General features: G+C 50.4%; 1 protein-coding gene across 2 annotated transcripts in view; it reads left to right on the top strand.

Annotated features, from left to right (window-relative positions):
• HPSE2 (heparanase 2 (inactive)) overlaps positions 1-26,095 on the top strand; it is a 272,272-nt gene that overhangs the window by 21,265 nt on the left and 224,912 nt on the right. For both annotated transcript variants that reach the window (XM_073354666.1, XM_073354667.1), the window contains exon 3: positions 8,141-8,302. In XM_073354666.1, the coding sequence (XP_073210767.1) occupies positions 8,141-8,302 (162 nt within the window). The remainder of the gene's footprint in view (positions 1-8,140; positions 8,303-26,095) is intronic.

Genomic DNA, 26,095 nt, shown 5'->3' with positions numbered 1-26,095 from the left:
TGTCTTGGGTCTTCTGGAGATAAACAGGGGCTCCAGTTGCTGGGAACATCAAGCTCGCACTGATAGTTAAGTTTGAAAAAGCTCCTGCTCCCCTTGCAGAGATTCTGATGAATTCTCCTGGGGGTTTGTGCCACTGCAGAGGCAGCAGGATGGTCAGCCCCTCAGCGACTGTGGATCTCCTGAGGCCTTCATGGTTCTCTGGGATCTGCTGGAGGCCAGGAACTGTCAGGGGAGGCTCGGTGCCTTGGCATTAACTCTGCAGCACCCTTTTCCTTTCTTGTTCCCAGTGAGTGTGGCTGTGCTAGCCGACACGCCACATGGCCTGGGGAGAAGAGAGGGCGGTGCTGCTTTGCGGTGTGGATAGGAGAGAGCCGTGTGTGTGAAGAATCTCCCCACATGGTTCCTCAGGGTGTGAGGTGGGCCCTAGACGTTGGAGATGGGAAAGACCCATTAGGTCCCATGGAGACTATGTGCCAGGGCCAGAGCACAAATGACCCCCATAATGTAATTTTGACTTGGTTCCGAGTTCTATTTGAAATGTCCTGAGCAATTTTGTTCATTAGCAAATTTTGTTTCACTTGCTTTTGCCACCATCTGTCTAATGGGAGGTGGGGATGGTGCTGTTTACATACAGGGCGTTAATCAAGGTAAGGATGGACTCCTCCTATTTCTTATCTCTAGTTTCTTCAGTTAGAAAGCTGTCTCATTATCAATATCAGTGGAAATTGCTCTGTGACCAGAAAGAATGGTACATCCTGGTTTGTTAGTTATTTACTGATTGATGAGTGAGACAGCAGAATTTTCTGTGGATGTATTTGACTGATGCTAGTGTATACTCTAAAATTTTCTTAGAAAAATTTACTTTTTTACGTGTTGTATACATCCTTCTGTGTAGAAGAGCCTCATCTTCTGCTCAGAGAGTCAAACAAATAAGCACACAACACACACAAACTAAAATCTAAATCCATCCAAGTAACACTTGCCTCATGCTGGTAGCCAGCATAAACTACTTGTGATCCTAATTTTATACCAGTGTGTAGACAGTACAGTCACTGAGCACTTTATAAAATCCTGGACAGATAGATTAGAGAAATTGTTTAAACATTTTTAACTGTGGTGAGCTTTTTAAAAACTAGATATTTTATATAGTTTACAACTTGCAGTTTACTCGTATGTTTCTCTGGTGACCAGTCAAACATAAGTTTGATCCCTGAAGGGTGTTTTACTTTCCAGTGCCCCATCTTACTAATTTCCATAAACAGGGATGTTCATTTCTAACTAATGCGTTTGTGACGTTCCCCTCTCATGTTATCCAGACCGTTGATCTGCTAGGTCACTCCAATCCTTGACTCTGGGAGCCAACCTTACCCTGCTCTGCTGTGAGAACCCCCACTCCTGGGCTGTTCACGCACAGCCTCTGGCATGTAAGCTGCTCCCAGCTACGTGAGTGAGCACTTTTGGCCAGCCGCTGCTTGGATTGTGTAACCAAATGACACTAGCCAATCTCTCTGGTCCCAGACACAACCCTAGGAACCCCCGTCTTGCAGTGTCCAGTTATACCCGCTGGACGCTGCAAGCTTATATGAGTTTGTCAATTTAACAAAGAAATTGATATGCACCAAGCTTGTTATCCCATGGGGAATTTCTGACATGCTTCAAACCAAACGCACTGCTTCAGGTAGAATAAACAGATTTTAAGTGATTATAAATCAAAGCACAACAAGTCAGATTTGGTCAAATGAAATAAAAGCAAAATGCATTCTAAGCTGATCTTAACACTTTCAATGTCCTTACAAACTTAGATGCTTCTCACCACAGGCTGGATGGTTGCCCTTCAGCCAGGCTCTCCCCTTTGATCAGCGCTTTAGTCACTTGGTGGTGGTGTCTGTAGGTGTAGGTGGAAGAGAGAGGAAGAACATGGCAAATGTCTCTCCCTTTTATCATGTCGTTTCTTCCCTCTTGGCTTTGCCCCCCCTTTCAGAATCAGGTGAGCATTACCTCATCACAGTTCCAAACTGACCAAAGGAAGCGGGGTGTCTCCCTCAAGAGTCTAACAGGTTCTTTTGTTGCTGCCTAGGCCAGTGTCCTTTGTTCCTGTGAGGCTGGGCTGGGTTTGTCCCATACCTGCCTGATGAGGTGTGGACTGCCTCTGTGCTCTTGGAGAGTTTTTGCCTGCACTTATTTTAAGCCAGGAGGGTACATTTTCAACCTCATAACTACATACATGAAATTATAACCTATAACATTACTATAACGTTGCTGTAACAACACTGCTCAGGGCATCATGAGCCTTCCGAAGACGCCTGACATGACAAACTTTGCACTGGATACCACGCAATCATATTATAAGGATGAACATGGGGGTGCTGTGTGTTGCCTCGAGGTACAGAGCATCACAACGTTTTACAGTTTTCTTTAAAAAAATCACATGGTAAGACTGAAAGTGTATAGCAAGTGTATTGTGGATAATGGTTAATGCAGACACTTGTTAACTGTGAATGTTCTAGTCTTGTAGAGATGTATTGGCCCGGATCCCCAGGGACAGCCAAGGAATACACAGAACAATTCAAAAACAGCCTTTGTACAAGGGTTTCTTTCAGCTTCCTTCATGGTCCCTGGTCTGGGGCTGCTTGTGTGCTGGTCTGGCTCCCTTGAGGAAATTAGAGGAGCCTGAAGGATGTTCTAATTTACAGCAGCTACCAATGACCCCAAGAGGCTGTTCCATCAGGTGGGATGTGGGGCCCTCCTGGCCATGCCCCTTTGCTCCTATGCAGGCTGCAGGGAGGATGGAGCAGTAGAAGCCTCTAGCCTGCTCTACACCACCAGCATCCTGTGGTCTGTTAGGCTGGCTGTAGGGCAGAGTGGCTGAGGAGCTGTGTCATTATTTGGTCTGGTTTGGTTTTCTGTTGCAGTGTGTAGGGTGGTCACTCTCTGCTTTTGATCGTTAATCAGTGATAACAAATACCTCCCTCACAGGTTCCTGGTCATCTCCTTAGCCCCCCAGCATGGTGTAGTCACAGTCTATATGTTGGTAGCTGCATGGTGCTAGAATTCCTACCGGAGAAGTAACTCTCCGTGAGGTGTGCTTGGGTGCAAAGGCCCTGCCAAGGGGCTAGGGAGCAGGGAGGCTATTTGCCGAGAGTGATACTGCATCACCTGTTGCCCTCAGTGCAGGGAGTGCAGCATAGGCCAGGCATATGGGGAATATGGCCGGGATCAGCTAGCAGGAGTTACCTTCTCATGAGGGAGATGATTCAATCTTGGTGGAACTGAGCTAGGAACCAGGACCACGTTGGGGCGAGAGGACATACTGCCTGTGAGGAGCCCCTCTTGCTTTATTTGGCACTCTGGCCACAGTATGCCTTTGGATTTTGCCTTCATTTGTAAAAAGAAAAGGAGGACTTGTGGCACCTTAGAGACCAACCAATTTATTTGAGCATGAGCTTTCGTGAGCTACAGCTCACTTCATCGGATGCATGAATCATTTGTGTGACCCCCCAATCGCATGGATAGTTTTGTCCTGTAATCAGCCGCAGATCACCTGACCTGCCACACGGGTGTGCTCCCTTCATACTGCATTTGCGCGGCTGTTACATGAGTGATTCTACTGTACAGAGTGCACGTAGCACCGCACGAGCTGTGCGATCAAACGTCCCAGGGCTGGGGACTGCCCATGGGTACTGGTGAAAGAGAGCCAGCTTCAAAGTGAATTGTTTTGTTTGATATAAAAAGTCTAAGGCACTTCAAATGACTTTCTTTGCAGGGAGGCAGGGTAAGTGAGATAATATCTTTTATTGGCCCAACTTCTGCTGGTGAGAGAGACAAGCTTTCAAGCCACACTGGGGCAAGCTGGGTTTTTTAACTGAAGCAAAGTGACTGTCTAGCACAGGCTGTCCATTGAATGGGCAGTGAGCATGCCAGCCCCCTCCCTCTTCCCCCACCCACCCGAGCCTGCCCATCTCCAGGAGGCTGCTTCCCAGTGGGCTCCTATAATCTGTGTCTGATTTCGCTAACTTTTATGCAGTTGGTCTAATATAAATCAAGTCCATTAATGTGTGTTAAATGCAAAACCCCCATGTTTGTGCAGGTTCAATGCAGCCTTTTTATCATAAAAAAGGGACAGAAACGTTAACTGCCCTGCATTTCATGTAGGGTATGTTAGTACCTTGAACAGCCTCCCTAATCCTTCAAACCCCTAAATTACTGATGTACTCATTTAGATTTGAACCTGTTTGAAGTGGGCACTGTCAGTCTGAGTTTGTGCAGCGCCTAGCACAATGGGGTCCAACCCTGAGCGAGGTCTTTAGGTGCTGCTGTCCTAGAAATAATAAAAAGAAAAGGAGTACTTGTGGCACCTTAGAGACTAACAAATTTATTTGACCATAAGCTTTCGTGGGCTACAGATCACTTCAAATAAATGTGTTAGTCTCTAAGGTGCCACAAGTCCTCCTGTTCTTTTTGTGGATACAGACTGACACGGCTGCTACTCTGAAACTAGAAATAATAAGTAACTCCTCTGCAAAGAGCTACACCCACTAGGGCACTGTACTGGTAAGAGTGAGACGTGCAGGCAATATGGTGAGATCCTGGTGGTCACAGAACTTTAACTTTTCATTCTCTGGCCATTTGGGCTGACCAACTCTTCCTCCAGATCGTGACCTAGCCCGGAGACTTTGTCCCTGGGAGATGTCATTCCTGGGAAACTCCCAGAAGCACCTGGAAGAGGAAAAAAAGCAACTTCTTTGAAAAGCAAGGTGTAGACACACTAGTGGGACATGGCAGCCACCTGCAGATCAGAAGAGTCAAGGAGAGCACCCCAGGAGGACCCCTTTGCCCACAGTCTCTGCAGGCCGTTGCGGGTTTTAGAGCTGTGCCACCAGCAGAAAGGAGGTGGATGACTGGTGCCTACCGTGCAATGGACACTGGTCTCAGCCCTGCCTGTGCAAAGCGCTGCCCGCCAAAACCAAAGAGGGGCTCACCGAGGCAGAGGAGTCCACCCCAGCCCTGGAAGGACATGCTCTCGCCTGCACTGGCAGAGTGCGGGCAGGCGCCCGGGTGGCTTGGGCGAGCGGCCAGCATGGTGAAAGTGCAGTGGCTCTTCCGGCGCCGGACGGGAGGGGGAAGGTTCCGTGGCAGCTGGGGCAGAAGGCAGTTGTGGGGCCACAGTGCTCTGGGTTGGGTCCGGGTGGGGGCTGGGGTCAGGTGGGAGGGCTACAGGGGAAAGCGTTGGGCCCTAGGGTGTGGGTGGAGGTGGAAGGCATTGGGGGAATGGGGCTCACAGGTAGGGAATGGGGGTTTCTGAGTGGAGGGAGGGGATGGGGCAGTTGAGGGTGGGGATGACAAGCAGGGAGTGGGGGATCCCTGTAAGGAGTTTAGGGGTAGGAGACGCTTGAGGATCGGGAGTCACGGGCAGGGGTGGGGTCCCTGGGGGGAGTTTAGGGGTAGGACACAGTTGCGGGTAGGGGTCACAGGCAGGGGATGGGGTCCCAGGGGATCATGGGGTTCCTGTGAAGAGTTAGGGAGCAGGAGACAGTTGCGGGGGGGTCACAGCAGCAGGGGTCTGGGGCCCTTGGGGAAGGGTGCAGGCTGGTAATGGAGGAGTCTTTGTGCCTGGCAGCTAAAGTGCCTGCAGTGCTTGCCTGGCCATGGCCCGCAGCCCGTGACCAGGGCCTACATCAGGACCAGAGACTGCTACTTGGCTCTCCAGAGTTTCCTCCATGGGGCCACAGCTCAGGAGCCCTGGAGGAGCAATTCCAATCCAACATCTCCAGAACTGATCCCTGCCCCCTGGCAGACAAAGTCTCACAAGGGGCGCCTGACCCTGTGAAAATGGAGATCCTCCGTGTCTCCTTCAAGCAAGAAAAGCTGCCAGGGACCCGGGAGCGTGCAGGCATCCTGCCAGCCCTGAGGGAGCTCTGCATCCTCCCGGTGCCCAGGAAGCTTAGAGGGCAGGTGGCACAGGAGGAAGTGGAGACGCATCTCCACTGACCAAAAGTGAACTAGAGCTCTGTCGAGAGATGGCACCTCCTAGCGCCCTGCCACCGCTGGGGACTCGGTGCTGATTTGGAGGGAAGATGGCCCCTTTCATGAGTAACCAGCACCACTTCCTTCAGCACCCCTGTGTCCCTTGTAGCTCTCCATCCAAGCACTAATGTGAGCCCCATCTTGCTTAGCTTGTGAGCCTGGGTGGTCAGAGGACAAGATGGCTTGGGTGCACAGCATGGCAGGCCTGGGGCCCCAGAGAGGTCTCTGCACAGCTGGGTTTGCCTCCTGATATTGGTGGTGGCCTGAGATCTGCACAGTGCTGGGCTCACAGTTGAACTCTAGCTGGAAAACATCAACATGAAGAGTAACAGGTTCAATTGGTTCTTCTGAATAGGGGTTGAGGAGCAATAGGCTCCTGCAGGAAGGGACTACAGGGGGAGCAGAGGGTGGGGGTAAAACTCTGAGGTTCCCCACATTGTGCAAACTTTGCCCCAGTTAAACTTCTGTGGAGTGAGCCACAGGAAACCTGATAGATCCGCAAACCGTCAGGACCCTCCCCCCCCTTCCCACCTTAATTCCTGGCAGAGAGGTGGGGCACTGAAGGGCCAAGGTGTGCCCCCAGCCAGTCCATCCCTTGCACTCTGATCGCAACCCCTGGATGGCTTGCCACAGGGTCCTGGAACAGGATGGAATGAGGCTGCAAAGGCAGCCATCCCCTATCCTTGCTCTTCTGCAGTTGGACAGGGAAGATCACAGCAGCTCTCGGGGCACAACTCTGCCAAATGTCAATAAGCTGGATCCCAAAGCTGCATGGTTACCTGTCCAAGGCCTGCAGTCACGCCCAGTACAAAATGGGATGGCTACAGGCTGGGCAGAGTCTGCATGTAATGACCCTACCGGAAACACTAGGGCACTAAGCAAACAATGGTATCTAGCACTGCAAGATAAGGGCAGGGGTACAGGGAAGGCTCTCCGCTCTGACCACCTGGTGCTTCTGATATGCAATCTGTAAAGCTGTACGGGAATTGCAGAGTAAATAGTAGTAGGGGACACATTCTGCTAGACCAACAAGTGGATCAGAACACAAGCTCCTTGGGATCCAAAGGTGCCACCCTACAGGGCTTTATTTTTGGAAAGGACTGTGCGTTTGATAAGATAAAAAATAGACCGAGTAAAACACAGCCGTCTGTAACACTGCAAGAATCTCCAGCTTTCCTGGCTTATTGTAATGGCCAGCGAGCTAGGTGGGCTGAACCTGTGGTATCCGAGTGCATTATGAGGTAACTCAGCTCGGCAAGTGGTCCACACAGAGACCTGCATTTTCACTTTCTCCCCCTGTCCGGAAGCACGTAGGAGAAGCTATATAGCTTATTTTTCTCTTCTTCTTTTTCCTTTCCCTTTGCTTCCAAGTCTCCACAGCAGGCAAGTCGTTTTGTGGGTGTGTGTGATGGGAAGACTATGTCATGATCAACAATATGACCCATACAGTATTGATATGGAGGGAAACAAAGGGCTAACGAAGCGTCAGCTCTGCATTCTTGATGTGCGGGGAGCAAGGATGGGAAGGTGCCAAGGGAGCTGTTCCCAGGGTTATACTCTGTACAGGTTTAATCCAAGGTTTGAAAGTTGCAATAAGGATGAATAGTGCTGGAGCAGAGACGTTGAGCCGAATCCCTCCCTGGTGTATCTGGTGGTAAGGGAAAGCAGTGGCCTTACACCAAGGAGGCATTTAGCTCACTGTAGTTATCGCTGGCAAAGAAACCAGAAACAAGGAGACATGATATAAACATTGGGAGACTTTAGACAAAACTTTCCAGTGAAGGAAGGGTAATAATTATGAGTTAGAGTGATAAACTGCCAGGGGGCCAGCCACTCCAAGGGGGGTGGGATAGGCTGCTGCGTTAGAGAGAGTGGCTTGACATTCTAGCGGGAGATAAGAAGTGAGGTCTGCAGATGATCTAGGGCTTGAGCTAAGAAGGTAAATGGGGTGGATGGGCCCCAGAAAGGCTGCCCCTTGGCTTGCATTTTGTATGATCGGGTAATGTTTATTGGTTGTAGTGTTGGCTGGTTCAGAGTCAAGCATCTGGCTCCTTTGGGTGGAACTGAAAGCTGAGTTTTGTCCGTCTCCCTTTTTCTCTCTTTCCTCTCCCTCTAGACATTGTCCGCAGCGACATTGCCCTGGATAAGCAGAAAGGCTGTAAGATTGCCCAGCACCCAGACATTATGTTGGAACTGCAGCGAGAAAAGGCAGCTCAGATGCATTTGGTTTTGTTGAAGGAGCAGTTCTCAAACACCTACAGCAACCTCACGGTAACAGGTAAGGCTGCAAGGTCAGCTCTGGCCCCAGGAACCATGGCTAGCTAGTAGGTATTCGAAAGCCAGCTGACACTCCAGTACTGTGCCAACAAACATCTACCTGGCTTAGGAAAGGAAAGTCTGAGAAGTGTCTCCTCCCTTTGATTAAAGAAACCCTGTCAGGTCACAGTGGGCTGATACAGAAGTTTTCCAAAAAACAGGGTTTGCAAAACCAAAAGCCAACACAAAAGTTTCCTTTAAATGTAAGCATTTCAGTGGGAACAACTCAAGAAAAAGGCAAACGAACAGCATCAATAGTGACACTCAAATTCAATTTTTCAAATTCTTTTTTGCTTTGTGTTACAAATAGCACATAGGAGCTGCAGCCTTCACTGTGGAGTGGCTCGGAAACCAAACTGAGTCAACATGCCTGGCTCTGTAGCCTGAGCGTGTCTCCTCAGTTGTTCTACCAGCAATGCTGAGTGTCTGGGTATATGGGATTTGCTGAGTGTGATAGAGGGGCTGTGAAGACTCTTGTAGGTGGCAGCTCCAGGGTGCCTGGTACACGGGGGGCCAGGTCGCTATGCCGAATGCAGTGGAAAGTGAAGTGTTGTAGAGATCTCCCTGTTAACCATCCGTGTCAGATGGGGCTGCAGCAATTACTAAATTTGGATCTAAGCTGCGGCTCTTCTTTTTCCCCGCTCAGAGCATGCACTTTGCATGAACCCAGTAAATATTAAAGAGCAAATATAAAATGATAATGGCCCAGACGGAGCTGAGACAATGCTCTATTCCTGGTAATGTTTGCATTAGCTTGGGAGTAGTACCTCGAGAGACAGAAGGGGTTGCCATGTTATGGACACACATTAAAAGTCTTATGAAGGGCTCAGGTCTCCAGGCAATGAGGGGTAGAGAAGAGGGACCCCAGCAGCCCACAGTGATCTCTCTATCACCACAGGAGAATAAACCAAAGACACTTCAAGAAGGAATTAATTAAATCAAGCCAGGGCTGCAGAGCCCTTCCTCCCACCCCCGTTATTGGGGAGGGTGAAGGAGGCCCTCAGCTGTTGGGACGCTGCAGGCCCCAATGGGGTGGCTGAGGATGGCCCCTGGCTGTGGTGGGTCTGGTAGACTCTCCGGGGTGGAAGGCAGAGAGAAGGCAGCGGAGACTGGTGCAGTCTGTGCCCCCTGGTGTATTCCCAGCCTGAACGCCCCCTCCCCCTCAAAAAATAAAATTCCTCCAGAAAAGGTGGGGGGCTGTAAAGAGGCCCAGACCCCTCTCTGTTGCCATCTTGCTGTCAGTTCCCAGCCCTGTAACTCAAACGGCTGGAGCTGGCAGTGAGCTCAGGGCCCCCGGACGCACTGGCTGTCCTGGGTCTGGTAGTGCCCCTGGGACCCCACGCAAAGGGGCAGCGGGCACTGGCAGTGAGATTTGCCCCCAGGGCCTGTGGCGCCAAGGCTGCAAATGTGGCTGAAGCACACATTGTCCCTGAAAGCCCGGCATTTACGTGGGCTTGTCAGAGCCATTTCTCGTTCTCGGTAACCTAATCCGCTTGGTGGTTTGTTCCCAGTACAACTGTTGGAATCAGCATTGTCCGCTTTTCTCCTGACAAGTTGCTTACTTTCCACTAAACACATTTTCCTGAGAGAAGAGGCTCCCCCTCCTTCCCAGGCTGCTTCAAAGCGCTCTCAGGCTTTGCTCACAGAGGTGCTGCCTTAGTGATCAGTTCTGCTCGTAGCCTTTCCGTGTGAGTTGATAGGAAAGTTCAGAAGGTTTCGGCTCCAGGTGTCCTGGAGGAGACGGAGTAATTTCACTTTAATACCAGCAGTAAAACTATTTTAATGGCCTTTAACTCCCTTTGAATTTGAGCAGCGTAGCTTCATAATTGTTATGAAGTTTAATCTTTGATTTCATAGACATAGCCTGAGAACACAGACTCCAGACAGCTAAGCATAATATTTAACTGGAGCTAGACTAACGTGTGTAAATATTTCCCTTCTCTGTGATAGATTTTGTCTTTTTGGAGTGGGCTGCGAGGGTCGGACATCTGTGGTAGAGGGACCTTCCTTATCTTCAGAATCCAAACACATAGAATGTATTTGAGGGGGTTCTTTGCTCTGCACAGCTCTTTGTTAGGGGCTTGGTCACCAAGCAAGATCGAATTGGACACAGATTTACTCTGGTAGGGATGGTTAAATGGGCTAGCCCCTAGGTATGGAATATCCAGTGGGCGCTCTGCCCACATAGGTTCAATTCCTGGGTGATCTGACTTTGCCTGCCATCTGTCCGTAAACTGAGTTCCATGCAGTCTGCTGTGGCTGAAGGTGCCACAGTGGTCCCTTCATTTTCTCCCTCCCTCCAAGAACACTTATCAAGGATGCCTCTCTATTGGGAGAGGGAGTGCATCTACATGACCAGATAGCCCAAGGCTCCTGGTCCCTGCAGGAATCCAGGATGCACATCAACCTGCTTGAGCTTTGTGCAGTCCACAAGGCATGCAAGATATTTCTACACATTGCCTGGTCCATGCGTGTTCAGGTCAGATCAGGCGACATGATCTCTGCCTAGTGTATAAACAAGCAGGGAGGAGCGAGATCCATTCCATTCTGCAGGAAGATGGGCCAGCTCTGGAACTGGTGCATCCAGCATCAGAACACGCTTTCGCAGTTCCCGTTCCGGGGTAATGAACTCCCTAGCAGCCAGCTGCTGCGGGTGCTTGTACAGGGATTACAAGGGGGAACTCCACCTGTTGACAGTGCAGCAAATCTTTCACCAAAGGGGTGGCCCATTGTAAGATCTCTTTGGAACCCAGTGGAACAAAAAGTGCCTGCTTTATTGCTCCCAAGCTGGCCAGGTCTCAAGTCCAGAGGGGGTGTCTTCCTGATGCAGTGAGCAGCTCAGCTCCCTTCCCCTCCTGCCCTGCGTCCTTAGGAAAATCAAGCTTGGCAGGGCCACAGTGATCCTCAGACCTTCCTTGTGGCTAAGGCAGTTCTGGTTCACCATCATTCTGCAGCTGGCATCCTGCCCATGCATCTACCTACAGCTGTTCCCAGGCCTACTATCTGAATAAGGGCAAGACAAACCACCCCAGTCCAGCTTCCCAACCTGGCAGCATGGCTGTTGGATGGATATCCCAATAGAGATAGAGCCTACTCCCAGTGTGTTCAACTCAACCATAACAGCAGGAGACCCTCTACATGCTAATGCTTAATGCCAGTCTGCCAAGTGGAACCATCTGCCATGATGGTTGCCTTACTCGTGGTGCTTACTCCCCTGGGAGGGTGGGGCCCTCATGGCAGACCTGCTGTACACCGTTTTTCACAAGGAAGAAGTGTCTTTGTGACTGCATCCCAGATTCATCCCTAAGGTAGCTTCTGAATTTCACCTTAACCAGGCTGTTCACCTTCCAGTATTGTATGTGAAGCCTCAGCAGAGCATGCAGGGTAAGAGCTCCTCTCTTTGGAGGTACACAGGGTTCCGGCTTCCTATGTACAGAGGAAGAAGCCCTTTCAAAGATGCCCAAGATCAGTCATTTCCAGGCTGAAAGGGGGAAGCCAACCTCGTGAGGAGGGTGTTAAATTAGGGCTTCAGGGGTCACGTGACAAAAGCCCATGGGTAAGCAGAAAAAAGACAGCCTTAACCGAGGGCTAGATGGCCGGGTGGGACGTTCCAATAGGATCGTAAGAGCAATAAGAGGGAAGTCGATGGGTAATCTGCCCAAGTCAATACACAACTGGAAGAAGTATGGGGAACAACCAGGAAGAACTGGAAGTATTAGTGTGTAAGTTAAATGACTTAACTAGATAAATCTGCTGACTGGAATATTGTTACAGAGGGGTACAGCTTGTTCAGAAAGGACAGCTGGGGAAAAGGGAGGAGGCGTTGTATTATGCATCAAGCATATATACACCTGTTCTGAGGGCCAGACGGAGGTAGGAGGCAGACCAGTTGAAAGTCTCCGGGTAAAGATAAAAGGGGGGAAAATAGGGGTGAGGGTCTGCTATAGACCAGCAAATCAGAAAGAGGCTGGCAAGGCATTTCTCGAACAAATAACAGAACGGGGAGCTAGGAGCCTGTCTGCCCTGGGCTCTCCATCCCCACTCTGGGCCCAGGCAGCATCACAGCAGAGCGGCTGCCCAGCCATTGCCCCGTGTGTTCTAGGTCATGGGGGCAGAGGTGACGAGGCTGCTGGGAAGCGCAGCGTGAGGAGAGGGCAGCAGGATTTCTTTTCTCAAAGCACGTTGTGCTGCTCTCGGCCTGGGGGCCTGGTTTCCCAAAAGGGAGATGAATGAGGAGAAGGTAGGGCCATAGCAGCCATCCTGTGGATCCGTGACCTGCTGTCCTGGGGCAAGGGCAGGACGTGGCCTTCCCTATCCCAGGCCCTTCAAGGGGCGAGCTTGTGTCTCAGGAAGGGGAAAGTCCTTTGCTGATTGTACTGGTGGTAGTGGGGGGCTTCTTGTGAAAGGTGTGGTGCCTGCCTTGGGGAACCGGAGGCTGGTGGGATTCCTTGTCTGGCCCTCCCTCAGGAAGGGAGAGGTTAGCATCTTCCCTTCCTCACGCTGTCGTCCCTCCACCCCTTCGTGCTCCTCTCCTAGGAACAAATGAGAGCCTGGTGCTGCAGCCACGGCTGGGCAATAGGAGAGTCAGTGGCTTTGCCTTGGGTCCGTGTCCCGCTCCCAGGTGGGGGAATCTGCTCCCTGTTTGGATCCTTCATGCTGTGTTCACTAATTGGTTCCTTTAAAAAATGAAATGAAAACTTCTCTGCTCACCTTGAAGGTGACAGATCAGGGGACCTGATGGACCCTGTGGTGCTACTTTTGGGGCTGCCAGGACTAGGAACTTACGGCTTGAAAGGACATGGCCGGTATACAAGCTTATTAATGACAGCCAGACGTATGGGAGCCACAGTCTGGAAAAAAGAAGAACCTGCTTTTGAGGGTTATGGATAGAGCGGACCACAGAAATGTTACGTACGTGTCTCTGTGGTGTGTGTGAGCTGCTGATGGTGTGCTGCACAGGGTTGCCTAGAAACTAAATTCGAGAGAGAGAGCAAACGGGACACACTGAGACACACAGGGAGCTGGGAAAGGCTGGGACTTAAAAAATATGGTGATTAATATTGATGTCTAGCTTCTTGTGGGCATCACATAAAATACATCTTTCTACAATAACAGTTCTCTGCTGTTTTCTGGCCCAGGATGGATGGCTTTCAGCACCAGGATCTACTAACAGAAATAACAGTAGCCTTTCTCTTTCTTCCCAGCTTGCAGGAGAAATAACTTGATCAGCTTCTGGGGTATTTTTGGGTTGTGTGTGTATGGGGAGAGGGTGGCCTAAGGGCTGTGTGTGGAGTGGGGCAGTGGTGTGTAGGTTTGGGGGTCTATGGGGGCATTGGTATAGGCGGGGCATATGGGGTGAGGCGGTGGGGTGGTGTATATGGGGGCAGTGGTATGTATGTGGGGTGAGGCTGTGGGGTGTATGTGGGGGTGGGGTACATGGAGGCAGTGGTATGTGTGTGGGGGTGGAGCATATGGGGGTAGTGGTATCAGGGTGAGGCTGTGGGGTGCATGAGGGCAGTGGTGCGTGTGTGGGATGTACGGGTATGTGTGTGGGGGCGAGGCTGTGGGGTGCGCGTGGGGGGTGCGGTATATGGGAGCAGTGGTGTGTGGGGGCGAGGCTGTGGGGTGCGCGTGGGGGGTGCGGTATATGGGAGCAGTGGTGTGTGGGGGCGAGGCTGTGGGGTGCGCGTGGGGGGTGCGGTATATGGGAGCAGTGGTGTGTGGGGGCGAGGCTGTGGGGTGCGGGACGGTAGTGGGGTGCGCGTGGGGGGTGCGGTATATGGGAGCAGTGGTGTGTGGGGGCGAGGCTGTGGGGTGCGCGTGGGGGGGTGCGGTATATGGGAGCAGTGGTGTGTGGGGGCGAGGCTGTGGGGTGCGGGGCGGTAGTGGGGGTGCGGTATATGGGAGCAGTGGTGTGTGGGGGCGAGGCTGTGGGGTGCGGGGTGGTAGTGGGGTGCGTGTGGGGGGGTGCGGTATATGGGAGCAGTGGTGTGTGGGGGCGAGGCTGTGGGGTGCGGGGTGGTAGTGGGGTGCGTGTGGGGGGGTGCGGTATATGGGAGCAGTGGTGTGTGGGGGCGAGGCTGTGGGGTGCGCGTGGGGGGGTGTGGTATATGGGAGCAGTGGTGTGTGGGGGCGAGGCTGTGGGGTGCGCGTGGGGGGGTGTGGTATATGGGAGCAGTGGTGTGTGGGGGCGAGGCTGTGGGGTGCGGGGCGGTAGTGGGGGTGCGGTATATGGGAGCAGTGGTGTGTGGGGGCGAGGCTGTGGGGTGCGCGTGGGGGGGTGCGGTATATGGGAGCAGTGGTGTGTGGGGGCGAGGCTGTGGGGTGCGGGGCGGTAGTGGGGGGTACATGGGGGGTGCGGTATATGGGAGCAGTGGTGTGTGGGGGCGAGGCTGTGGGGTGCGGGGCGGTAGTGGGGGTGCGGTATATGGGAGCAGTGGTGTGTGGGGGCGAGGCTGTGGGGTGCGCGTGGGGGGGTGTGGTATATGGGAGCAGTGGTGTGTGGGGGCGAGGCTGTGGGGTGCGGGGCGGTAGTGGGGGTGCGGTATATGGGAGCAGTGGTGTGTGGGGGCGAGGCTGTGGGGTGCGGGGTGGTAGTGGGGTGTGCGTGGGGTGGGTGCGGTATATGGAAGAGGTAATATGTGTGTGTCACAGGGTCCCTGGGCGATGCTCTGGAACTGCTCCCCATGAAGCCAGGCAGGACTCTGGGGAAGTCTCCTCTCTGGGAGCAGCCTGTCTGCAGGACACACAGCTCACACAGCTTCCACCTTCCTAGGTCTGACCTCTGAGCATTCAGCATCCTCTGCCCCCCATGCGCTTCCCACAGCGAGTCCGCCCAGGCGGGGTCCTGGGGAAGCCAGAGGGTCCTGCCCCCCAACTCCGCAGTTAGACGGGACTCTCAGCCAGCCAGTAACACAGAAGGTTTATTAGACGACAGGAACATGGTCTGACACAGAGCTTGTAGGTGCAGAGAACAGGACCCCTCAGCTGGGTCCATTTTTGGGGGCAGCGAGCCAGACAACCACGTCTGCCCTTCACTCCATGTCCCAGCCAGCCCCAAATGGAAACTCCCTCCAGCCCCTCCTCCTCTGGGCTTTGTCCCTTTCCCTGGGCCAGGAGGGCACCTGATTCCTTTGTTCTCCAACCCTTTAGCTCTCACCTTGCAGGGGGGAAGGGCCCAGGCCATCAGTGGCCAGGAGACAGAGTGTCGGCCATTTATGTACCCTGGCCCTTTGCTCTGCAGCCATTACACCCCCTTATCCCACCACCTAGAGACTTAAGAAATGCCTAGGGGAAACTGAGGCACCCCTACAGTATTCAGAGGAAACATTAAGAACAATCCCACTTCGTCAAAGTGTGTGGGGACGAGGCTGTGGGACGGTAGTGGGGGGTGCGGTATATGGGAGCAGTGGGATGTATGGAAGCAGTGGGCATCGGAGCCTTTCCCCAGTCCCTGAGGCCCCCGCCCTCCTCTTTCCCTGGAGGCCCCGCCCCAGACCAAGCTGGAAGCTGGAGCAGATCTGGGGAGCCTGCCCCCCAACCCAGGGTGGGGGTGGGGCTGAAAGCAGACCCCTGCCTGTGTCCCCACCCCTCAGGCCTCCCGCTCAGGGTAGGTGGAGGGACCTGCTCCCCACAGCTGCCTGTGTGGGTCTCCTGCCACAACCCGGCCATGATAACAGCCGCGCGGGCAGTTGTGGGGAGCAGGCCCCCATTCTTTGGGTATGTCCCGCACTCCTTGTTCCTAGACGTGTGACCTTGCATTTGGCTGTATTAAACACATTTGCTTTGAATGGGCAGATCACCAAGTGATCCAGATCGCTCCAGATGTCTGCCCTGTCCTCATCACTATTTATCACTACGTCAATCTTTGTATCATCTACAGATTTTATCAACAGTGATTTTATGTTTGTTTCCAAGTCATTGGTGAAAATGATGAATAGAGTCAGTTGTAGTACTGATCCATGAGGAACTGCACTTGAAACACCCCCTTTGATGATTCCTCATTGATGGCTACTTTGAGATCTGCCAGACAGTTGTTAGTCCATTGAGTGTGCGCTCTACTGATCTTGTATAGTCCAAATTTTAAAACCAGAAGGTCGTTAGGTATTCTATCAAGTGCCTCACTAAAGTAGAAAGTAAAGTAAATCTAAGACTTACGCAGTGACCTTTGTCAACCAAACTCTTAATCCCATTAAAGAATGAAGTCAGGTTTGTTTGATAAGAGCTATTTTCCATAAGCCCATGTTGACAGACATTAATTATACTTCCATCCTTTATCAGTAGGGCCCTACCAAATTCACGGCCATAGGATTTTAAAAATCATAAATTTCATGATTTCAGGTATTTAAATCTGAAATTTCACAGTGTTGTAATGGTCGGCAGCCTGACCCAAAAAGGAGTGGTGGGGGATTTGCAAGGTTATTGCAGGGGGCGTTGCGTCCCCTACTCTTAACCCTGTGCGGCGGCGGCGGCGGCGGCGGCGGCTGCGGGCGGCGCTGCCTTCCAAGCTGGCGGCTGGAGAGCGGCGGCTGCGGGCCGGGAGCCCGGCTCTGAAGGCAGCGCCGCTGCCAGCAGCCGCGCAGAAGTCAGGAAGGCCTGGTCTGGGATCGCCACCCTCCCTTCCGCGCTGCTGCCTTTGGAGCTGGGCCCTCGGCCAGCAGCCGCCGCTGCCCGGCCGCCCACTCCGATGGCAGCAGCGCGGGGGGGGGGGCGACGCGGTAGGGTGTTGCCCCCCTTACCTCAGTCCTGCTCTTGGGGGGCGCAGCCTTCCGAGCTGGGCGCCTGGCCAACAGCTGCTGTTCTGCGGCCGCCCAGCTCTGACGGCAACATTGCAGAAGTAAGGGTGGCAATACCGTGACGCCCCCTAAAATAACCTTGCGGACCCCCCCCACTCCCTTTTGGGTCAGGCCCCCCAGTTTGAGAAACGCTGGCCTCCCTCATGAAATCTGTGTAGTACAGGGTAAAGGCACACAAAAGACCTGATTTAATGGGGGAAGACCAGATTCCGCGGTCCATGACACATTTTTCATGGCCACAAATTTAGTAGGGCCCTATTTATCAATTAGGTGGGGACGGGTCCTGCTGTGAGCAGGGGGTTGGACTAGACGACCTCCTGAGGTCCCTTCCAGCCCTGAGATTCTATGAATCCTATCACATCTTCACCGTTATTTCGCTCCGCACTGATGTCAGGCTAAGTGGCCTATAATTACCAGGTCATCATGCCTGCTCTTCTTGCATATTGGCCATGCCGTTAGCAGCCTGCTCTAATTTCCCTGGCATTCCAACTTATCAAAAATTATCAGTGGGCCAGAGATCGCCTCAGCCACCTCTGCTGGGACTCTTAGGTACAAATTGTCAGGGCTTGCTGATTTAAAAACGTTTATCCCTAATAGATGCTGTCTGACATCCTCCTCAGTATTTCATCATCCTACTGTAACATACGTACATCGCCCTACTTCTTTCCAAATATAGAATAGAGATATTATTGAACCCTTTTACCATCTCAATCTGGTAAGAAGCCTATACCATTTCTAGGGTTCCTTTTGTTCCCAGCATATTTTTAAAAAACCCTCTTATTAACCCTACCAGGTATGGCTTTTTCTCTGATTTCCTTGGCTTCCCTTATCAATTTTCTGCACTTATAACTTCTGGTTTATATTAATTGCTATCCACTTATCCCTTTTTCCATTTGTTATATATGTCATTTTTATTTGTAATTACTACCTTCACTTTGCCCCTGACTCAGGATGGACTTTTTGCCAAAGCTGTCTTTCTCCCCACCCCCTTGATTATGGAATCATGTTTTTTGGTCATGTAATAAATTCTTCTTAAAGAACTCCCAGTTTTCATTCACATTATCTAAAAATTTACTCCCAATCAATTTCCTCATAAATTTCCTCATCTTTGGGCAATTAGCCTTTTTGAAGCACCAAGTACATATATAAACTAGTTGGGACTGTCCTCTGTTTGCCCATATTGAGTAATTGGATTATGATCACCGCTCCCTAGGCAACCACCAACTTCCAGTCCAGTGGTTCATTCACCTTTATCCATTATAATGAGGTGTAGAATAGAGTTCCATTGGGTTGGGAGCAATCCCTTGTGTGTTGTACGTCATAGGCTGCTTCTTCAGCTACTTGCGAGCAGTGCTGCCTTGCCGGTCAGTCACAAACACGCAGGCTGTTGTTTCTCCACCACGTGCCCTCTGGTTTTGCACAGGGCAGGACCTAGCACAGGTATACAGCAGGAGGAGACTTCCACCCAGCTCACCCTCTGAGCCTCCCCTGGCTTCCTGTTCCTCCCAGTTACTGAACAAATTGTGTAATTAGCCCAGTAATTAGCACCAAGCGTAGGCACCGACTCCATGGGTGCTCTGGGCCTGGAGCACCCACGAGGAAAAATCAGTGGGTGCTCTGCACCCACTGGCAGCCAAGCTCCCCTCCCCTCCCCGCCCCACCTCACCTCACCTCCTCCTCTTCCCCTGAGCACACCGCGTCCCTGCTCCTCTGCCTACCTCCCAGCGCTTCCACCACCAAACAGCTGTAGCCGGCTCCGGGAGGGAGGGGGGAGGAGCGGGAACGTGGGGCGCTCAGGGGAGGAGGTGGGGGCAGGGATTTGGGAAGGGGGTTGGAATGCGGGTGGGAGGGGGCAGAGCGGGATCGAGCACCCACCAGCGCCAGAAGACTTTGGTGCCTATGCCACCACGTGTTAGTAATCCCCACGAGAAGTAAGTTGATTGGCTCCAATTAACCCTGCAGCCTTCATGGTGGTGCAGCAACTTCAGTGCTCAGGGTGCTGCAACTAGCCTCTGTCACACATACACTTACTGTCTAAAGCTGTGAGACACTCTCAGGGAGATTTACCGCTTGTTTCATGAAATCCCCAGCATGTCTACCAAACAAGTTCCTCCCGGCAACATAGCCAGCTCCATACTCCGCCCTTCCCTGGTTCAACTGGGGCTAAGAGGGCTGAGCTAGACCACACGCCTGACATCCAGGGGCCCATTTACAGTCTGTCCGGGTTTCCGTAGGAGTGATGGTTAGTCTGCTGGATGTGGTGACATTCTTTTGACTCCATTATCATTTGTTACATATTTTAAATGATCACTAGAAAGGGTTATACAGTCCCATGAACTCACGCAGCACGTGACAGGAGCCGAGAAACTATGTTCCTTGCCCTGTGCTGTGGTCCACACCACCATTACATTTCTCAAGAGTTGCACTCAGGGGCCTGTCTGGTGAAGTTGGGCCATTCCAAAGGATTCCTTTAATCCTGTGAAGGGGATGAGCCTTTTCAGCTGAATGCCCAAACCTCTCGCATGCAGCTAGTTAAGAATCTCTCCCATACCAGTAACGCTTTGATACGTCTTCAGAGGATATCCAATCCCTACTGGGGTCTGAGCAAACGTGGTATAGAGTAAATTCACTATCACTTATACAGCAAATATAGTTCAGAGGAGATAGCCTGCTGGGGCCAAACACATTAACTCACTGACATTAGCATTTAAAAGAAATGTTTTTAATGCTTGTCCTATTAATATTGTGTGAAGGTAGTGAATATAAATAAATTTGCTGCCTAGATGTAGAATATTACTTAGTTTGGTATTCTTAGTTATCTCTGAGCAGGAGAAGTCTAGAAGAGCAGAGCCTGCTGCAGGTCAGGATTGAGGTGCATTCATAACGCTGGGTGTGCACGCAGTGTTTCACAGCTCTTGGCTGCATCCTTGTGCTTTTATGCGGTGCTTAATTTGTGCCAGGGCTTGCCAGGGCCGAGCCCCAACACCTCTAGGCTTGGCAGTTCAGAGCCCTGGCATCTTTGAACTTGCTCATCAGTTATGAATGTAAAAAAATTGCTTGAGCCCCAGTACTTAATTGCTGGAGTCCCGGCATCTCTTTCATTACACATTAAGCCCTGCTTTCATGTATTATGCAGAGGATGGTTCATTGTTTTTAGTGGCAGTCAGAATAAAATGTTATCTTTTTATTAGGTTTATATGTCAGAATCTTGGAGTATGGAATGCACCTACCATGCAAGGGCAAGTACTTATCCAGGAGGTGATGATGTTCTGAGCTGTTCCATTTAGGGAGAGTTTATGGAATGCTGGGTGCACAGATCTCAGTGATGTATTTGCAGAGCTCAGCTCTGCACTGAGGCCAGGACTGAAGGTGCCTTTGCTGGGCTTGCAGATTTTACTTTTCTTTTGGGATTCCGAGGTGTGAATGCCTGCTGCTGGTTTGGATGTTGCACAGTCACTTCCAGAATACACAAGCCTTTAGTAGCTGTTACTTGCTCCAAGAGTGGTGACAGTTGTTCCAAACCCATATACCAGCCTGTTCTAAAGTGGTAGAAACCAACCTCACTATGGAAAAATAACAAGAACAATTTTCATCTGCTGCTTGAAACCTCCTGGGAGCCCAGTGAGTCTGTGTATGTGGGGCTCATTCTCTCATCTGTGGCCTGAGGGTTACATGTCTGATGACAGCCATGCTTTATGGCTGGGCTTGCTGCATAGTAAAAACAGAAGAAAGGGAAGAAGCAACAGTTGGTGAGTTTGGTTTGGCAGGAGTGATCTGGATAATCTTTCAGTTTGGATGATGGGGCTTCCTTCTAAGCTCTGCTGCTCTGTGGGGGCACTGCCTGCTGGTGGGAATGCAGTTTGGTTCCAAGGATTTGTTCTCCTTCTACTGACTCTAAACCATTTTTCCATCTGTACATTTATTATTTGCAGCTTTCAGTTGGTCCTCTCTTCATTGGCATGATTCTGATCCGACTAATTCAGTCAGAAGAACAATCTCATTGGTAAGCTCTGAACCACGATGCCTGCCTTTGCACTAGTAACATGGCAATGTTCTCTGTCTCCAGCACAAGACTGTTGGTGTGTCTGGAGCAATTAACCTGGAGAGCTTGAAAGAACTTCATCAAAAAAAGGATAATAATCCTGGAAAATAGATTCCTGATCAAAGACTCGCATGTATTCCCCACTCTGCTCTTTCAGAAGCTCTCAGATCTTACATGCCAGTTTCAGACTGGATCTCAGTCATAATAACCAGACAGTTATCGACTTGTCTGCATTGTGACAAACTAGCTGGGACCGAGGAATAGGATCTCTGTGGAAAATATACAGGAGGCTGTGGCTGAAAGTGGCCTTGGAAAGACACAAGTGGGGTGACAATCAAAGGGAAGTTGGCTTTGAAGTTTGGGACATTTTTGACCTGTCAGCGCTGTTGGGCCACTGTGCTAAGAGGCACAGGTTTCAGAGGAGCAGCCGTGTTAGTCTGTATCAGCAAAGACAACGAGGAGTCTTTGTGGCACCTTAGAGATGAACACATTTACTTTTATTATCAAACCTGATGAAGTGGGTTCTAGCCCACAAAAGCTTATGCCCAAATAAATTTGTTACTCTCTAAGGTGCAAAAGGACGCCTGGTTGTTTTTGCTAAAAGGCACAGTTATTGAATTACTTAGAACACACAAACAAAAAACGTTAGGAATTAAGTCGACAGTTTTCTGTTGAAAAGGCAGCGAGAGCAGTGGATTCAGAGGAGAAACTGAAACTGATTCAAACAAGATTCCATTAACTAATTAGGGGAACGTTGGAAATAAGGCCCAGTCTCACAGTCCCTCTATTTCTTCTCTCTGCTGGGGCATTCCAAGAATCAGATCACCTGGGGAAAGCACATTTAAGAAATACCAGATGGTCTTTGTGCGATGCTCCAGCTGCGGACAATCACTCCCAGCCAGGCAATCTGCCTTTCTGTTGGAGCCCTTTAAAACCGTGCTGCCCATTCGTCATGCTTCTCCAGTTGCAGCCCTCTGGATAGCTTCTCTTAGCCTTGTCTGGCTCTTCCTTTCCAGTTTTTATCATCCACCCCCTCCATGAGTTAATGTAGTAACATCCCTTCATTGGCTATAAATCCATTGAAGAGCTATATATAATATATAACTTTGTTAAGGAAGATTGGGAAACATCTGGTTTTTACCCATAAGATTCAGTCTTCACTTGTCTCATATGACGATGTGACTGTTTATGCACGTGTACAATAGACACAGAGAAAGAGAGACGAGAATCCTGGAAGTGCTCTGACTAGAATCTCTGGGTGGAGGAAATGTATTCAGCTCTGGGATAACTTTTTAAAATGCAAAAGTGGGGAAGAATCCAATAAGCTGTGTAGATGCCTTCTCCTGACAAAGGAGCAGTCATACCATCTGCAGAGGGTTCTCCTCTCTGGATAGGAAACTCTTTAATCTCCCATAACTGATTCTATATGGCCCATCCCCTTGACATACCTTCTCTTGGAAGGGGCTGTGGGTTCATGCAGATATATTTAAGGGTAAGCAGATCAGATACTTGGAAAACAATGGCAGTCCTGAGGTTTGATAGGTGACATCAAATAGGGGTATGTACTTGCAATGCATTATGGGCAGCAAAAAAACAGTGATATTTTAGGCTGTGTCTGCAGAGGTCTCACAGCCGGCATCAGGGAAAGGGCTGTGGTGAGGTCACACTCACGCCGTCATGTATAGTTTTGAGCATCTCATTACCGGAAATGTCAACTGCAGAGATCAGATTGAGAAGAAGCTGCCGACACGTCAAGGACTCCGTGGCTCTGGGATTCACTCCCATTCATCCTTGGTCCAAAGGACCCTGAACCTGCTAGCCTTTGCAGCATGCCCAGCAGGTCGTCTGTCTGCTCAGGCTGCGGGGAGAGCTGTGGCATATTTTTAATTTTACTCACTAGGTGACATTTTGTTGTGTGGGGATAGAGTGGTAGGTGGCTATTTTCATATGTACAGATTATATTAAACTACTGTCAGGGCACGCAGGGCTGGGATGGGGCTCTGTACAGGCACCTTTCTCACATTCTCTAGGGTTAAAACCTCACCCCCTTCCTGAGCTTTAGCCCTTTTTAATGAGGAAATTAACAATATGACAAAATTCAGGCTGCACTGCCCGGGGCGTTCTTCTGTCTGAATGGCTCAGCCCCAGCTGCAACAGGATCCAAGGCTTGGAAGCTGAAGCTGCTGTGACAGGGTCGGGCCAGATGGCTATAGGAGCATGATAGAAGGCAGATATATTAGCCCCAGGCTAAGTAGGTCCCTTTTCCCTGGGTAAGGTAACAGGGAAGGTTCCAGAACAATCAGGAACCTTCTAATCAGCTGGTCTTAATTGTCTCCAGAACACCCGCAGCCAATCAAGAAGCTGCTAGAATCAATTAAGGCAGGCTAATCAGGGCACCTGGGTTTTAAAAAGGAGCTCACTTCAGTTTTGGGGTGCGTGTGAGGAGCTGGGAGCAAGAGGCGCTAGGAGCTGAGAGTGAGAACTCGGACTGTTGGAGGACTGAGGTGGACAAGCATTATCAGACACCAGGAGGAAGGTCCTATGGTGAGAATAAAGAAGGTGTTGGGAGGAGGCCATGGGGAAGTAGCCCAGGGAGTTGTAGCTGTCCCCCAGCTGTTCCAGGAGGCACTCTAGACAGCTGCATTCCACAGCGCCCTGGGCTGGAACCCGGAATAGAGGGCAGGCCCAGGTTCCCCCCAAATCCTCCCAACTCCTGGTCAGACACAGGAGGAGTTGACCTGGACTGTGAATTCAGAAAAACGGCCAAGCTGAGGGCTGCCATGAAGCTCCAAGGTGAGCAAATCCGCCAATAAGTGCAAGACTCACCAAGGTAGAGCAGGAACTTTGTCACACTACACAAATTCAGACTGAAATAAGGTGTAAATTTTAATGGTGAGAATAATTAACAACTGGAACAATTTACCAATGGTCGTGGTGGATTTTCCATCACTGACCGTTTTTAAATCAAGATGGGATGTGTTCCAAAAAGCTCTGCTCTAGGAATTATTTTGGGGGTGTTCTCTGGCCTATGTTAGGGTCAGAGATGATCACAATGATCTCTTCTGGCCTTGGAATCATTTAAAATCTAGAAGAATGAGGAGCTGGTGGCTGTGTTCAGGTCACTTGCCTGGGATGTGGGCAGATTCAATTACCTCCTCCCTGCCAGAGGGAGGGAAAGGCTTTGAGCAGGGGTCTCCTATCCCCAAGGTGAGAGCTCTAACCACTGGGCTATGAGCTAGTCTGGAGTGAGGCTCCCGCAGTCTCTCCCACTGAAGCTGTACCATTGTGGCTGCATAATCAGAGTGGAGCAGGGGGACTGGACCCGGGGTCTGCACCTCCCAAGTGGGTGCCCTAACCACTGACTAGGTGTGCTCTCGCTTGCTTTGTCTCACAGTAGCTGTTCCACTGGGCCAGAGAGAGTAGAAATGCCACTATAGCCCACTGGTTTGGGCACGATGTAGGAGCAGGGGTACCCTGGGTCCAGCTCCCTGAGTCCAGCACCAATGACACTTTCATTATGCAGCCACAGGGGAGCAGCTTCAACATGGCAGTGAGGGAGGCCCATAGCTCAGTGGTTAGAGCGCTCACCTGGGGTGTGGGAGACCTAGATTCACTCTCCCCCTTTGGTAGAGAAGGAGACTATTCAAATTAGGGCTGTCAATTAATTGCAGTTAACTCACACGATTAACTCAAAAAAATTAATTGCGATTAATCACACTTATAACAATAGAATACCAATTGAAATGTATTAAATATTTTTGGATGTTTTTCTACATTTGCAATATTGATTTCAATTACAACACAGAACACAAAGTGCACAGGGCTCACTGTATATTCTTATTTTTGATTACAAATATATGCACTGTATATGATAAAAATGATAAAAGAAATAGTAGTTTTCAGTTCACCTCATACAAGAACTGTGGTGCAATCACTTTATTGTGAAAGTGCAACTTACAAATGCAGATTTTTTTTTGGTTACATAACTGCACTCAAAAACAAAACAGTGTAAAACTTTAGAGCCTACAAGTCCACTCAGTCCTACTTCTTATTCTGCCAATCGGGGTAAGACAACCAAGTTTGTTTACATTGATGGGAGATACTGCTGCTTGCTTTTATTTACGTCACCTGAAAGTGAGAACAAGTGTTCACATGGCACTTTTGTAGCTGGCGTTGCAAGGTATTTACATGCCAGATATGCTAAACATTCGTATGCCCCTTCATGCTTCGGCCACCATTCCAGAGGACATGCTTCCATGCTGATGATGCTCGTTAAAAAAATAATGCATCAATTAAATTTGTGACTATACTCCTTGGGGGGAGAAATGTGTGTCTCCTGCTCTGTTTGACCCGCATTCTGCATATATTTCATGTTACAGCCGCCTCGGATGATGACCCAGCACATGTTCGTTTTAAGAACACTTTCACAGCAGATTTGACAAGACACAAAGAAGGCACCAATGTGAGATTTCTAAAAATAGCTACAGCACTCAACCCAAGGTTTAAGAATCTGAAGTGCCATCCAAAATCTGAGAGGGACAAGGTGTGGAGCAAGCTTTCAGAAGTCTTAAAAGTGCAACGCTCTGATGCAGAAACTACAGAGCCTGAACCACCAGAAAAGAAAATCAACCTTCTGCTGGTGGCATCTGACTCAGATGATGAAAATGAACATGCATCAGTCCGCACTGCTTTGGATCGTTATCGAGCAGAACCCATCATCAGCATGGACACATGTCCCCTGGAACGGTGGTTGAAGCATGAAGGGACATATGAATCTTTAGCGCATCTGGCACGTAAATGTCTTGCAACGTCAGCTACAGTAGTGTCATGTGAACGCCTGTTCTCACTTTCAGGTGACATTGTAAACAAGAAGTGGGCCACATTATCTCCTGCAAATTGTAACCAAACTTGTTTGTCT

Source organism: Lepidochelys kempii, chromosome 7 (assembly GCF_965140265.1).
Source record: "Lepidochelys kempii isolate rLepKem1 chromosome 7, rLepKem1.hap2, whole genome shotgun sequence".
In the NCBI taxonomy this organism is placed as follows: Eukaryota; Metazoa; Chordata; order Testudines; family Cheloniidae; genus Lepidochelys; species Lepidochelys kempii.
This window is presented reverse-complemented; position numbering and strand designations above follow the sequence as displayed.